The sequence below is a fragment of the Rhinolophus ferrumequinum genome, chromosome 7 (genome assembly GCF_004115265.2).
Source record: "Rhinolophus ferrumequinum isolate MPI-CBG mRhiFer1 chromosome 7, mRhiFer1_v1.p, whole genome shotgun sequence".
Taxonomy (NCBI): Eukaryota; Metazoa; Chordata; class Mammalia; order Chiroptera; family Rhinolophidae; genus Rhinolophus; species Rhinolophus ferrumequinum.
The window spans coordinates 34,749,970-34,766,556 of NC_046290.1; the positions used below are offsets into that span (position 1 = coordinate 34,749,970).

The 16,587-nt window shown below is 37.0% G+C and overlaps 1 protein-coding gene across 1 annotated transcript in view; it reads left to right on the top strand.

Annotated features, from left to right (window-relative positions):
- Positions 1 to 16,587, top strand: part of IL31RA (interleukin 31 receptor A) — a 52,358-nt gene that overhangs the window by 5,346 nt on the left and 30,425 nt on the right. The window contains exons 4-6 of the mRNA XM_033109803.1: positions 4,930 to 5,047; positions 8,349 to 8,518; positions 13,136 to 13,287. Of these exons, the coding sequence (XP_032965694.1) occupies positions 4,930 to 5,047; positions 8,349 to 8,518; positions 13,136 to 13,287 (440 nt within the window). The remainder of the gene's footprint in view (positions 1 to 4,929; positions 5,048 to 8,348; positions 8,519 to 13,135; positions 13,288 to 16,587) is intronic.

Below are 16,587 nucleotides of genomic sequence, written 5' to 3' on the forward strand. Positions count from 1 at the left end.
TGCCTTCAGTTATCCATTTTTAAAAAATAAAAATTCTGTTTTGGAATAATTTTAGATTTACAGAAAAATTGTCAAGATTATACAGAGTTCTTATATATGCCTCGTCCACTTTCCCCCATTGTTAATTTCTTATAATATGATAGTACATTTGCCAAAACTAGGAAACTGATATTGATTGACTAAATTCCAGACTGTATTTGGATTTCACTAGTTTTTCCATTAATGTTCTCTTTCTGTTCAGAGTACTAGATTGCATTGAATTGTCACATTTCCCTAGTCTCTTATGGTCTGTGACAGTTTCTTAGTTTTTCTTTGTTTCTCATGATCTTGACAGTCTTGAGGAGTACTTGCCAGTACTCCTGGGTTTTTGTAAAAAATAAAACACAGGTAAAGTGCCCTTTTTGCTTTATCACAATTTTACACATGTTTGTGATAGTCTTTTGATATAGAGTTCACATTCTAATTACAGATAAATCTAATGAGACTTACAATAGGCACATTGGTTGCCCACAAGTAGAAAGGAGGGCAATAGATGTATAAGCTCTGCCAGCCATGGCAGTTCTGTTGCATAAAGTAAAGGCAGTTCAGATGTGTGGGAGAATACCAGATAACAGGCTGGAAATGGTAATTATAAGTAAGGCAAGAAAGTAAAAGAGAAGCCTAATTTGTTGATTTGCTTCCTTTTTATTTCACTTCCCCCAACTCCCTAATTTGTGATAAAAACAAATATAAAATGATCTGAGATACATATGCAGAATTAGAACGTCATGAGGACACCTGAGAAGAAGATGGGAAACTATTGTTGAAATGAATTCCTCCCCCAAGTCTTAGGAAGGCAAGGAAGTAAAAATCTTCCCAGATGTCCAGGAAGGGGAGATATTGATGAACACCGGAAATATTGCTGAGCATTCATTTTATCTATCACAAAGCTCTTCTGTAATACCAAGGTAGAGGATCAGAGTATGCCACTTTGACAAAAAGATTATTTTGATCTGGAGGCAAATGAAAATCAATAGATGCAGAAATCAAGTCTTCCTGGAACTTCCTTTATTTGACTAAAAGCAGAAATTTCTGAAAGGTGAGGACTGCCGTAAATCTCTCCTGAGAAAGTTTAATGGAAAATTGGTGCCAAGATGGACCTGCACACACAAACCTTACTCCATTAGTTGTCCACATATATTTACCTTCCCGTAGTTTGCCACCTTCAACAGCCTAAATTCCTTTTCCTGTCTTGTTACTTCTCTACAAATTTATTGTATGTATTAAAAGATGCTATATAAGCCCATGATCTAACCACCTGTTAGAGTTGCTTCTCACTGAGGTTTGTCCCGTGTGATGTACACTGCATGTATTAACACACTGTTTTTCTCCTGGTAATCTGTCTTTTATCTAATTCTATAAGGCCCCTGCAGGAGAACCTAGGAGGGTAGAAGGAATGGGACTTTTTCCCTCTCCTATGCCAATATCAAGTGGCCTCTGTAAGAATGTTGCTCTCTTGTCATATGTCAAGCAGTAAGGGAAAGACACATGTAGCTCCATAAGAAAGCTCTGGTGGAGTGGAAAATCATCTTTAGAACCACTTTTTCTTCTCCTGACGCCTGGTGACACTTATGGTTCCAGATGTTTGACTCCCTTTCTGACTGATAGCTTTTTGTATATTAATCAAAGCTTCTAAAGGAGCAAAGGACAGGTATTCAAGAACAGGAAAGTAAAGGCACTGAGGTTTGCTAGGAGTATATTTGGGTTCAAGAGGATCTATACCTACTTTGGTTTTTGGTAGCTGGCTTTGGATTCAGCCAGTGCAAGGCAGAGTAAGAATGAAAAGGAAGTAAAATAAAATATGATGGTAGGAGGCCATAATGAGAATAGTGCAAGACCAAAGAATATTCTGGGGCGACTGGGAAAGGCCTCTTGTTTCTTTGGTTCTCCAGCAAAGTATCAATTTGACATCCTGCTAAGAGTTAGTGTAATTGGTATTTGTGAAGAGGAGATTGGGGGGCAAGCTAACATTTGATGCGTATTTATTTAAAAATGTGGCAGAAGGACTAAAAACAGACCCACATGTGCACGCCCACACACACGCACATGCATTGCCATCATCTCTGAGCCATGGGGACAGGGATGAGTTGGTCAATGTGAAAGTCATCCCTCCGGGAACATTGTTGGCTGACTCTTGTTTCACAGCCTTGCAGGATTTTGCACATTCCCACTGGCAGTTGTGAAGTGTGGAATCTGTTAATATTGTTTGCTGATCCAGGGAATCCCCAGGGAGAGTTTCAAGCTGTGTGGGCTCTTTGAGGAATGTGTTATTGGTCCAGTTTCTAATTTTCATGTAATTTGCTATATTATTTGCTTCAGTTCCACTTAATTTTGTTTTTGTTTTTTTAAGTCTTTGGGCTTGGAGATCACCAGCTTTGTCATGGCTTTCAGCATGCAAGTAGAAATGACAGGAAATCTTTGACTCAACTGCTGACTAATTTGTGCTGCGGGAATCAGGTTCATATGTAGGACTCAGAGAAGACAGAGCTGGAAATGTCGGCACAACATGGAGGCACCAAGCTCTCCTTGACTCTTGTTTGTCGTTCCCAGGGGTTCCTTTACCCCATGTGGACAAGGCTCATTTCATAGACCAAATATATGGATGTATATACAAATCCAAAAATCTTAAACCCGAACAAAACAATGATTGCCGCCCATTCTGGAACCCTTTACTGCTACTGTCTTCCTGTTAGAAGGTAATACCTCTGACAGAGTTCAAATATATGCAGTATTAGTCAGATGTGCACAGAAAATATAACATCCTTATTTTCTGTGATCAAGCTAATCAATTTCAAAAGTCCCCTCTCCCCTAGAAAGCCAGGTAGGGTTGAGGAAAGGGAGGGGGTAAGTAGCGCTTACATTTGTTAGCAACATCTCAGTTCTTCTGGTTTACAGTGTGTTTCAGCTAATTCAGCCTCTGTGGGGTAAATGCCCACTGTTCCAGAGTTCCTGCCTTTCCCCTGCTCCTCTTATGTGACTTCAGAGTCTTAGCAAGGGCTCGTGAATCCATGTGAGCAAGTCCTGTGTTGCCCTCTGCTCTGCCCTGGACTGTCTGCTGTGGTCTGATCCCTCCACTGCTATCTACTGCGGGACAGCTGGGTTTGCCTGCGCTTTGACAGCTTTGACATATCGTAGTGGAACCTACTCCTGAAGTTCATGCCCCAGTGTTTGCCTGTGGTCCTAAAGTCTGCCTGTGCACAGAAGCCTCTTCATCTGAATCCCAGGCCAGGACCAGCCTTGCGTATCTACAGCCACCTCCCTGCCCCACCCCTCACCTGAGACACAGGAGAATTCTTGGTCCCTGCATGCTGCACTCACCTGTATGGCGCTTACCACCTGAAGAGCTGCCCCACCGCACCCTCTGCCAGGCAGCGTTAGGACTTTCCTGCCATGCTGGAGTTGGTGCTGAGTGAAACATGAGGCTTATTCCAGACTATAGGCTTATAATCTTTCCCAGGCTGTGCCTGCTGAAATAGGCCACTAGTCCAGATGAACTTGGTTCATCAGACCCATCTGTGTGTTTGTACTGCTCCACCAAGAACACTGCCATCTGAGCTCTTTGCTCTACCTTACTTTCATACCTGCTCCTCCCTCCCATTATTTTCCTTGCTAGAAGTGATGGGCTTTTTCCTATTTCTTGTCTGGTAAGGACATCCTTCCCAGAAACACTAGAGCTTTATTTTGATATGTAAAGATAACTTAAGTTGCCTTCCTCTCTCAAAAATGCTTGCTTCTTAAGACTGGTCTTACCAAAAGCTCAAAAACAAGCTAATTTGAGCCTCAGAGTTGAATATTGCCCTTAGTTTCAAATTGCCCTTAGTTCTTTACTGTGTATGTGTGCGTGTGTGTGTGTGTGTGTGGGTGGGTGTACACGCATGTGCGCACATGCACGCTATGCCTCTTGCTCATCTGGTGAAGTCTATGGACTGCTTCTGAAAATATTTGTAAATACATAAGTAAGATACACAGGATTACAAAGGAACTCAAATATATTGAAATGATGTTATCAAAATAGTACAGAAACAAATTTGTGACATAGTAATGTATGTGCTTTATTAATGTAATAAATAAGAAGGCCTAATAATTATATTAATTTAGTAATAGTGACAATAGTATTTGATATTTCAAGGTATTTGCAACAACTGAAATATAGTATGAAAATGACTGACAAACAATGCTGACAAACTCATAAGCAATGATATTATTGTAGGTTGTTGACCACATTCATGACAGAAGGAAATTATAGATTTCAATAATAGGTTAGTGAAAAATAAAGATAAAAATGTTTTCCCATTTAAGTTCATGCATTCCTCAATTCTATTTCTGGACCCCTTTGGGGGCTAGATCCCTGTTTCAGATGTTCGTACCTGCTCTCCCTGTGAAGGGATGGATGTTATTGGGTGGAGAACTATAAGAAACAAGATTTATAAGATATAAAAATACAGCTGAAGATATTTCATAAATGTTCTCTATTATACACTCTACTGGGGAAAAAATTAGTTTTGCATAAGATTGAAGTGTGGTATAGTTCAACATTTTGTATTTTTCTCTTCTCCCCACATCATCCATTGCCCAGTTATCCAGAGCCAGAGTGGTTCAATTATTCGATGCTTGACTTTACCTGGTGTTTTAATATAATTTTTGCTTCTCAAACGTTGCTTTTGAGTAAGAATGTAAAAAGTATTTTTTAAAAACTAGATCTCTAGCTCTTCAAAGGGAATAATTGAAGACATGGAGTTAGCTTCTTTCCACAGACCTGATTAGGAGAACCTGTTATACTTAGCAACTAACCAGCAAACCCAGTATTTGATGACCTGTTTTCATCAAAATGTTCAAATGCTGGCAATATTTATCAGGTACTGAAGTTATTATGTTTGTTTGTTTTTTCAGTTCTGCCAGCTAAGCCTGAGAATATTTCTTGCATCTTGTATTATATGAAAAATTTTACTTGTACCTGGAGTCCAGAGGAAGAAGCCAGTTATACATGGTACAAAGTCAAGAGAACTTTGTAAGTATGGGAGCTTGTGTGCTGTCAGTGAGAGAATAAGGGGAGGAGGCAGAGGCTCCTGGTTCACTCGTGATTCAAGTTGCTAATGAAGTAAAATATTTTCTCAGTTACAGCTTCTGGGTGACCACTATGTGTATCCAGTGGCTAGGATGACATCTTGGGTACTTGCAGCCATGCTGACAGGCTCTCCAACTGCCGAGGGAGGGGAGGTCTAGCTGCATGATAGCTTCCTCCTCGAGTTGCTGGATTGACTGACAGTAGTCACTGGTTATAAGCACAGTGGAAACATCTGTTTATTTACTGTATTTAATGACATTCTTCCTCTCTCTGGAGTGTGTTATAAAACTGTTCATTTTTCATGGATCCAGATATAGTAAGTAGGGTATAAACCCAGAACTAGCAGGCAGATTTACCTTAGTTTGCCATGAGCTTCCTGTGTGACCCCTGTCAAACAGTATTCCACCAGGGCAATGATTGCCAACTTTTTCACTACCTGAAGCATCCCTTCTTATTCTATTTCTATTAAAATAAAATTGTAGAATTTTTGTTATAATTCTGCCAAAATCTAGGTGTTTTAGTGAGAATGTACAGGGACTTTTTTGAAATTTTGAAAATAGCTCATGAAACCCCTAGGAATAAGGAAACCCATGTTGGGAACTGTTGGAAGGTATCTTTAAGTCTTTTCCATTTCAAAAAGAGAGTCGTCGATCCAAGTTGTTTTTGTTTTTGTTTTTTAATACAAGATCTCATTGTGTGCTCTTTTTTTTTTTTTACTCCTTGTAATTGGTAACTGGTGTTGTAACAGAAGTCCACTTCATGTTTTAGAGCAGAAGAAAGGGAAAAAGCACACAATATTCTTTGCAGCACTGATATATCAATGAGTATGACAGAGAGGTGATTTAAAACAGGGGTGAACACATTTTTTCTGAAAGGCTCAGATAGTGAAAATTTTAGGCTTAGAGAGAGCTGGGTTTCTGTCAGACTACCGCTGTAGCAGGAAAGCTGCCATAGACAATATGTAAACCAGTGGAACTGTTTTCCAATAATACCTTATTTATAGACACTGAAATTTGAATTTCATATAATTTTCACATGCCATAAAGTATTCCTTTTATGTATATTTTTTTCCCTTCTTCCGCCCCTCCCCGCCCCACCCCACTCCAGTTCAAGACATTATGTAGGACACAGCTCCCTGGCTCATGCTGGTAGTATAAGCCTCACGCTCCCCCTGACTGAGGCAGTCCGTCACCAGTCAGCCTGCTCACAGCAGCCCACAGCGGCCCACGCCCACCTCCAGCTGCTCACGGCAGCCCAGCTCCAGGGAGAGCCATTGTTCAAAATCTTAGCTGTGGAGGGCACAGCTCACTGACCCATGTGGGAATCGAACCGGCAACCTGTTCTTAGTCTGTGGGCCACACAAGAACAAAGGGTGGGCTGTATTTGACCTGCAGTCTATAGTTTACTGACTTCTGCTTTTGAAAATAAGAATGACAAAGGCCCAATAATCCATGGTCCATATGACTTATCTTCTCCCATGCTTGTTAGTTTTAGGCCCAATGTACTAAACAGGAAGTGTCAGTAAAATGGAAATCTGGAAACCTCAATAGGTTTACTCCTATTTTTCTGTTTTAAAGAATCATCCCTCCCCTCTTCCTGACTCTCTTCCATTGTCGTTATTATCACCAGCTGGTCATGTAGAGTTAGGAAACCCCTGGATACCCTCAGGCCTATGTAAAGCCACTCTTGATGGCTTCAGTCCTGCTAGGCTCTGCTGGATTCCCCCACTGGCTTGTTTTTTGTGTGAGGTTATCACCAAGAATATCACTTTCAAGCAGAATGGAAGAATTTCCTTGTGGACAGTCAATTCTGAGAGCAGATGACGGTAAATCAGTTGTATGAACAAAATACCTCCTGATGCCCAGAAACAATAGGGATTGATGTTTCCTTGGGGAAGAAAAAGAGGACTTGGGATACCTTCATGGAGGTAGTGGTTTTTCAGCTGAGACTGTAAAGATGTATAAAAGGGAAGAGAGAGTATTCTCAAAGGTTACAGTATGAATAAATGCAAAAAAATTCAACAATAGTTGTAGTATAAATAACACCTCATATTTAGACTATGTCCCTGACATTTTAAAAGTACTTTATGTGTGTTAGCTCATTTCATCCTCACAACAACCCTATGCTAATGTTATATTACTATTCTCATTTTAGAGATGAAAAAACTGAGGCACAGGTAGGTTAAGATTTTTGTCCAAGGCACAGGGTTAATAGGGGCAAATCCAGGATTTAATCCTAGTTTGCATCCAGAGTTTGTGCTTGTAACCATGACACAACATTGCGCTGGAAGCCATTTTTGTATTTTCTAGTAACCACAGAAGACCCTGGAGGTCCTTTTTACTTTCAAAATGCCATGATTCTATATGTCCAAGCTCTGTTTCCTTGTCCCCACCCCAGCAAACTTTGACAACTTGTAACATGGGCCTCCTTTTCTATTCTCAGCCTACTCCATCTCCTGCATAATCCCCAGAGCCATGGGGACTATAGCTTATCCACCCTTCTGAGTCCTACCAATATGTGTAATTGTTTTCATTAAGTTACAGCTTGATAGGGGGAAAAAGATGTTTAATGAGTTTTCTGAGAACAATATACACCAATGGTAAAAAATTCAATCTGAAAAATATAAAGACTATTAAAAAATCATCCCAAGTCCCACCACTAATGGTAACAACTTCAACATTTTGATAAAGACCTTTCCAGACATCTCTAAGAATAGTTACAAAAATATATAAGTTTAGCTAAATGTGAGTATTCTGTACATAATATGCATCCTGCTCTTTTTCACCCATCATAGAGTATAGGCATCTTTCCATATCAATAAATATAGATGTATTAAAAAACTGTCATTTTAAATTCTATTTATGTATCTACCATAATTTATTTAATAAACCCTCTTTGATATTTTTTCTTTTAAAAATAAGTTCTCAAGGCTAGAATTTTCAGGGGCATGTTCATTATTTGTTACCAATAGGAAATGCATTACAAGTATAGCTTTTGATGGACTTATAGGGTTCCAAGGTGGTCTCCATGGTTCATAGCATCTCAAGCAGGCAGGACACGGTTACCTTTTATCTGTTCGTGGAGGTGAGGGAGGATTTTGGAGAGAAGAGTACCAAATTCTGGACTACACGGTTCTAAGAGAAACCCAGATTGAAACAAACAAATACATGCTTAATACATTGAGTATGACTATGTTTTCAAACTGCTGTGCTAAACTGATGTTGAATCATTTTTTCTTTCAAAGCATTTATGGAAAAAGAAACGATACTTGTAATTCTACAAGTGAAAATCGTGCTTCATGCTCTTTTCTTCTTCATATAACAAATATAGATAATTATACCATTCAAGTGGAAGCTCAAAATGCAGATGGTATAATTGAATCTGATATAACACATTGGCGCTTAGATGATATAAGTAAGTGTTATTTTATATTCTTACGTACTCTTTCATTAAAAGATAATCCCACCCACCTTTTTAAAGAGATACCTGTAAACTCAAAAGTAGACTCAAAGCTCAAGGATATAGTATGTGAATGTTATGGATAAACATAAAATTTGTCCTCTTATTGAAGAAGGAAAGGAGGGAGAGAGAGAAGAAAGGAGGGAGGGAGGGGAAGGAGGGAGGGAGGGGAAGGAGGGAGGGAGGGGAAGGAGGGAGGGAGGAAGGAAGGAAGGAAGGAGTTGACCAAATATAAAAACAGAATGAGAAGAGACATTTTGCTGGTCCTGATTTCCTCTTGCAGTTTGTGCCATAAATTGTACTCAAAGAAGCAGAGTTTTTCCTCAAAACATCATTGCTCATGTAGGAGAAAAGAGTAAAACTATTATTTAAAAAAATGTCTCGCTAATTCTTATCTTTTTAGTATTTTTCAAAAACTCATTTTCACATATAATTTTTTAATACCAGCTTCAGTGAGATATAATTCACATGCCATAAATTTCACCTTTTACAAATGACAATTCAGTCTTCTATCATATTTACAAAGTTGTGCAAACATCACCAGTATCTAATTCCAGAACATTTTCATCACCAACAAAAGGAAATTTATACCCATTTACAGTCAGTCCCCAATCCTTTATTTTCTCTTTTCCCCATCCTCTGGCAGCCACAAATCTATTTTCTGTCTTTATGGATTTACCTGTTTTTGACATTTTATATAAATGTGACAATACAATATGTGGCCTTTATATTTGGTTTCTTTCACTTAGCATAATATTTTCAAGATTCATCCATATTGTAGCACTTGTAAGTACTTTATTCCTTTTTATAGCTGAATAATATTTCACTGTAGGGATATAACACATTTTGTTTATCCATACATCAGTTGATGAAAATTTGGATTGTTTCTACTTTTTGGTTATTATAAATACTGCTGTTATGAATATCTGTGTACAGGTTTCTGTGTGGACATATGTTTCAATTTTCTTAGATACATACCTAGTGAAATTGCTTGGTCATATGATAACTCTAGCTTTTTGAAGAACTGTCAAACTTTACCAAGCCAACTTAGAAAGGTTCCAACTTCTTCATATCCTTGCCAATACTAGTTATTGTCTACCTTTATGGCTATAGCCTTCCTAGTTGGTGTGAAGAGGTAGCTCATTGTGGTTCTGATTTGCATTTACCCAATTACTAATAATGTTGAGCATCTTTTCATGTGCTAATTGGCCATTTGTGTATCTTCTGTGAAGACATGTTTATCCAAATCCTTTGCCCATTTTTAAATTGTGTTGTTTTTTTTATTGTTGAGTAGTAAGAGTTCTTTATATATTCTGGGTACAAGTTCCTTATCAGATATATGACTTACAAATATTTTCTCCCTTTCTGTGGGTTGTCTTTTTAATTTCTTGATGAGCTCCTTTGAAATAGAAACAAAATAATTTTTTTTTAATTTTTAGTGAAGTTCAATTTATCTCTTTTTTCCTTTATTATATGTGTTTTGTGTCAGATCTCAAACGGTCATAAAGATGTACTGCTATGTTTTCTTCTAAGAGTTTTATTGATCAAGCTCTTACATTTGGTACTTTGATCCTTTCTGAGTTAAGTTTTGTGTATGGTGTAAGATAGGAGTCAAACTTCAATTTTTTGTATGGGACTATCCAGTTGTCCCAGTACCATTTATTGAAAAGATGATTCTTTTCCCAGTTGAATTGTCTTGGCACTCTTGTCAAAATCAGTTCACCATAAACGTAAGATTTTTATTCCTGTGGGCTCTCAATTCTGTTCTATTGATATATATTTCTATCTTTATGCCATTATGACACTATCCTGATTACTGTAGCTTTATAATAAGTTTTGAAATTGAGAAAGTAAGTCATCCAATTTTGTTCTTTTTAAAGATTATTTTGACTGTTGGGTCCCTTGCATTTCCATATGAGTTTTAGGATCAGCTTGTCAATTACTGCAGAAAAGCCCGCTGGGATGCTGATAGGGATATTGCTATCAATAATATAAAAATTTTGCAATCCATGAACATGGGATATCTCTCCACTTATTTAGGCCTTTTTAAATTTCTTTCAATAATGTTTTATAGTTTTCAGTGTACAGATCTTGTACTTCTTTGGTTAAATTTATTCTCAAGTATTTTATTATTTTTTATGCTCTTATAAATGGAATTGCTTTCTTAATTTCATATTCAGATTGTTCATTATCAGAATATACAAATACAATTGATTTTTGTATATTGATCTTGGAACCTGCAACCTTGTTGAACTTGTATGTTGGATCTAATAGTTTTTTTTGTGTGTGTGTGTGTATTCCTTAGATTTTTTTTAAATTAAAAAAAAAATTTTTATCCAAGATCATGTCATCTGAAAATATAGTTTTACTTCTTTCCTTCCAATCTGGGCACATTTTATTTATCTTTCTTGTCTGGTTGCCCTATTTAGAAACTGCTATATAAATAGAAGTGGTGAGAGCAGACATCCTTTTCTTGTTCCTGATCTCAGGGGGAAGGAATGTAGACTTTCACCATTAGGTATGATGTTAGGTGAGGGTTTTTATAGATGCCTCTTATAAGGTTGAGGAAATTCTCTTCTAATCATAGTTTATTGGATGTTTTTATCATGAATAGGTGTTGGATTTTGTCAAATATCTATTCTGTTTCTATTGAGATAACCATGAGTTTTTGTCCTCTATTCTATTAAAATGATGTTGACTATATTGACTGATTTTTATGGCAAACAAACCCTGTTTCTTGGGATAAATTTCACCTGGTTGTGGTATATAATCCTTTTTATATGTTGATAAATTTGGATTGCTAGGTTTTTGTTGAGGGCTTTTGCTTTTGTATTCATAAAGGATATTAGTCTGCTGTTTTCTTGTGATATCTTTGTCTGTTTTTGGTACCAGGGTAATATTGGCCTTGTAGAATGAGTTGGGAAGTGTTTCCTGGTCTTCTATTTTTTGGAAAAATACTTGAAAGATTACTCTTACTTCTTTAAAGCTTTGGTAGACTTCATCAGTGTAAATAACTGGGCTTGAGATTTTCTTTTTGTGAAGTGTTTTTTATTTGGGTCTCTTAAAACTTTTTTTAGAACTGCCTGTGGAAAGCTTACATCACACTATGAACGCTGACTTTATCTCTGAAGATGGACCCGAAAGGAACAAGATTATTCACTTTTTCTTTATAAACCTTTATTGTCTTTGCTTTCTTAAAATGAACGTGTATACTTTAACAATTAAAATGTTAAAAAATAAATTGTCACAAGATAACAAAACAAAACAAAACAAAAAAACAAAAGCCCCAAAACTTCCTATCCTTGTTTCAACTAGAAGTAGTAGATATATAAATATTCTGTATTTTGTCACTTAGAGTGAGGAGAAATTTTGGTCTAAATTAGTAAAACACAGATTTATAAAATTAATCTCTGAAGAAATTTTGTTTTTCTAATCTAAGACCTGGTAAAGTGTTGCTAAGTACTAAGATATATTCAAAAAACTAATTAAGAAAACAATCCAAATTACAATAACATCAAAAAGAATAAAATACTTAGGAGTAAATTTAACCACGGTGATGAAAAACCTGTACAGTGAAAACTACAAAACATCAATGACGGAAATTGAAGAAGACATAGATAAACAGAAATATATCCTGTGATCCTTACCAGAAGGATTAATATTGTTAAAATGTCCATACAATGCAAAGCAATCTACAGATTAAATGCAATACCTATAGAAATGCCAATGACATTTTCCACAGAAATTCCAAATTCATATGGAACCACAAAAGACCCCGGTCCGAAAAGCTAAAGCAATTTTGAACAAGAACAAATCTGAAGGCAAATTTACGGTCTTACATATAATACCCTAAAGTTATAACTAGCTAATTTGAATTTCTACCAACTTAACTTTAATTGCATTCAGAAACTATTCCTATACAGCCGCGTCTCCGGCCTCCACTTTGTTATTGATGTCACAGATTACATCTTCATAATTGTATTCTCACCAACATTTATAATTCTTTTTTATATTAGTCTTTTAAATTCTGTAGGAAATAAAAAGAGGAGTTACAAACCAAAATTCTATAATATTGATTTTTATATTTGCTTATATATTTACCTTTTTGTTGTTGTTGTTCTCCGCGGGGTATGGGGCGGAGCGCGGACACCCCGCCCGGCTCCGGTCCCTGTCGCGCGTCACCGACTGCCAACGACGGCCTATATTTACCATTAATGCAGATCTTTATATCTCCATCTGGCTTCAAGTTATTGTCTAGCATGCTTTCATTTCATCCTGAATGACTGACTCCCTTAGAATTTGTTGTAGAGAGCTATAGTGGTTATGAACTCCCTCAGCTTTTATCACAGGAATGTATTTTCTCATTGGACGTTTCATTTTGGGGAGTGGGATGGTGGTGGTAGCAACATTTCCTTTTCACTGGCTTCCTAATACCATCTACATATATTAGATCACAAAATATGCACTATCATTTCATTTCTAGTTTTTTGATTTTTTTCAATTTGGGATGGATGTTATTTGTACTTTCTGATCTTTTTGCAAATATGAGAACTGTATGATTTTTCTTTTCAGTGAAAATCGAACCACCTAATATTCGCAGTGTGAAACCAGTTTTGGGCCTCAAACGAATGGTTCAAATAAAATGGGAAAGGCCTTCGTTGGCACCTGTATCATCCACTTTAAACTACACGCTTCGATTTAGAATAGTAAACAGCGCCCGCTGGGTAAGTTATACCATTACAATGTTTCTATTAGGGGGCCCAAAGAAGAGAATTACTGACAACTTTTGTTGGCCTGGAATCGTTTTTTCTTTTTTATATTGAAAATAGAAGATAGAAAAATAATGAGTACTTGTCTTCCCAGTTTTCCATTTGGGTCTTTGAGATTGGAAAAGCACTTTACTGTAGTCATCTTGCATTGTGAGCACATGAACATATTAAAGAGCGAGAAATTTACTTTTGCATTCCATCCTGGTTTGTATCTAGCTATGTTGGCTGCCAGAGATTTTATGGCTTGGCCGTTTCTTTTTTTAGTTTTCCAATCTTTTGTGAAATTGTTATATATAATACACATTTAGAAAAGTGAACAAAATATAAATGTTGCATTTAATAAATTATTATTAAGTCAGTGCTCATGTAAAAACCACCAACGTCAAAGATAGCATGCTAGAACGCCCTGCCTACCTGATGACAATCCTCTCCTCCCCTTAGAGCTAACTGTTATCCTGATTTTCTTGGTAATTCCTTCTTTGCTTTTTATTATGGTTTTAACATTTAAGCCTGCATCCCTGAACAATATAGTTTGAGATACTATATAAATGGAATCCATCCTTTTTGACTTTTTTTGTTTGGCTCTTTTAATATTGTGCTTTTAAGGTTCATTCATGTTATATGATCCTGGAGCTTATACTTTTTATTGCTGTGCAGTATTCTATTGTAGGAACACAGTGGAATCATGGCTTTAGTTTGCATACACCAGACTTTTAATGAGGTTGCATACTTTTCATGTATTTATTAGCTATTTGGAGTCTTCTGTGAAGAGTTGATTTAAGCCTTTTGCACCTTTTTTTTCTATTGGACAGTCTGTCTGATTTTTTTACATTGATTTGTAGGAGTTCCTTATGTATTCTACTTATAAGTCTTTCTTTTAGTTAAAGTTTATTGGGGTGACAATGGTTAGTAAAGTTACATAGATTTCAGGTGTACAGTTAGTTCTGTATCACACCATCTATATATCACATTGTGTGTTCACCACCCAGAGTCAGTTCTCCTTTCATCACCATATATTTGATCCCCCTTACCCTCATCTATCACCCCCTCCCCCCGTACCCTCTGGTAACCACTAAACTTTTGTCTGTGTCTGTGAGTTTTTGTTTCTTCATTTGTTTGTATTGTTCTTTTGTTGTTTACAGTTTTATATACCACATGTCAGTGAAATCATATGGTTCTCTACTTTTTCTGTCTAATTTATTTCGCTTAGCATTATAATCTCAAGATCCATCCATGTTGCAAATGGCAATACTTCATCTTTTCTTATGGCAGAATAGTATAAGTCTTTCATTTGTTATGTGTATTGCAAATATTTCTCTCTATATAGCCTGACTTTTCACTCTCTATGGTGATTTTGGGTGAATAGAACTTTTAATACTGTCAAATTTTATCCACCTTTTCCTTTATACTTAATGCCTTTTGTATCTTAAGAAATCTTTTCTTACCTCAAAGTTCAGAAGATAATCTCGTATTTCCATCAGTGCAGTCTAAAATTATACCAATTTTGTAACCACCTTACTTTATTAACTCTTAGCTCCTAGACAATTAAATCAGTTAAATCTTTAAAACTCAATCCCCCCCCACACACACATGATTTGCTAGTAAAACATGTCTTCATTATCTTAGAACTTGTTGGTTTTTAACCTAAGTGCAGGTATTTTATTTAATTCTGTTGAATTTCTTCATGTTGGTCTTATCTATCATTTCAGTCTATTTAGAATCTTTATTCTAACATCCAAAACTTACAGTTAACTTTCTACTTTCTAACTTTCAATATCTTCAGATTTGATACACTTACTTTGTATCTTAATTTAATCATTAATAAAAATAGTGACGACATCAGAGCCCTATGGTAAACCAGCAGAGGCCATCCAGTCACATCAATCTTTCCTTCTTTGAATATTGTCATTTACGTAAACTTCTTGCAATATACCTAAATAACACCACAATTGGTCAGCCTACTGGTTTCATCTTGCCCATGTGGCTACCACTGGACTTTTTTCTTTGCTAAAACCCATAGGCACTGTGTTTACTGAGTCCCCTCCTAGTCTAGAACTCTTTCAGAAAATTGGTTTACTTTCTCTTATCTTGTGTTCAAGAAAAGAGAAATAATGATGCCCACTTCTCCCCTCAGCTTCCTTTCTATGCCAGCTCTGGAACCATGCTCCTAAGACCTGACTACATGTAACATAAGACTCACTGATTTATAGTTTCTGGAAACTCCCTCCGTTAGAAGGGAACGCCTAAGCAGGGAGTTCCTGGCTTATCTTCTTTCATACATGTTGTAGTCTCACCAGAGGCATTTTTTCTGTCTCGTAACCTATGATTTCTTCTATTTGTCTGGGCCCTGAGTCCTGTGGTTGTTGCAATAAGATTCAACAAGAAAAATAAACGAGGACTATGTCATTCTGGAAAATTACTAAACCATGTACAACACTAAATGAGGACAGCGAGTGTAAACTACACCAACTCCCAGCATCCTGTACCCCACCTCTTTGACAAACTCACCTACATTGGCACTCATCTTTATTTCCTTCCTTCTAGTCCCTGAGGTAAGAGGTCCTTCTTCCTGCTTCCCTGGAAGAAGTGGGAAGGAAAGTGGAATGTGTAGCCAGTATCTCTCTACATCCAACTTTCAAACACAATGAAGTCTACGCAGTTCTAAACCCAACTTCATCAACCCAGCCTTCTATGGATGATTCCCATTATCTATAGAAAGAAGTCCACATCCTTAGACCTCCAAGACCTGGCCCCTGTCGATCCCTCCAACCTCATCTTTCATCTTGCCCTGGCTCCTCTACTAATTCCGAATTGCTAGTTTCCCTTGCCTCACGTGGCGTCACTATTCTGTGCCTCCTCCTAGAACACCATCTGCTTTAGTACTCTACTCCTGCCCCAAACCTTGCTAACATATTCATCTCTCAGAACTCAGTTCTAACATATTTCCCTCTGAGAGTCTGAGCTAGGTACATTTGACAGCCTACATTTGACAGCCAGTGTAGTCATTGAAAGCTGTCTCTCCCTGCTTTAGGCTATAGGTTCCTCACATACAGAGACCTTGGTTTTCATCTTTGTTTTCCCATTGTTTGGCACATGTACTCAATAAATGTTTAACTAAACTGAACCATATAAAAACTAATTCTAAAATCCCAATATGTCCATATAGCAAGACTCATATTTGTATGACGCTATGTGGGTTACAACGTGCTTTCTTATACTCCGAACTATTTAATCCTTGCAAATATCCTATAAGTG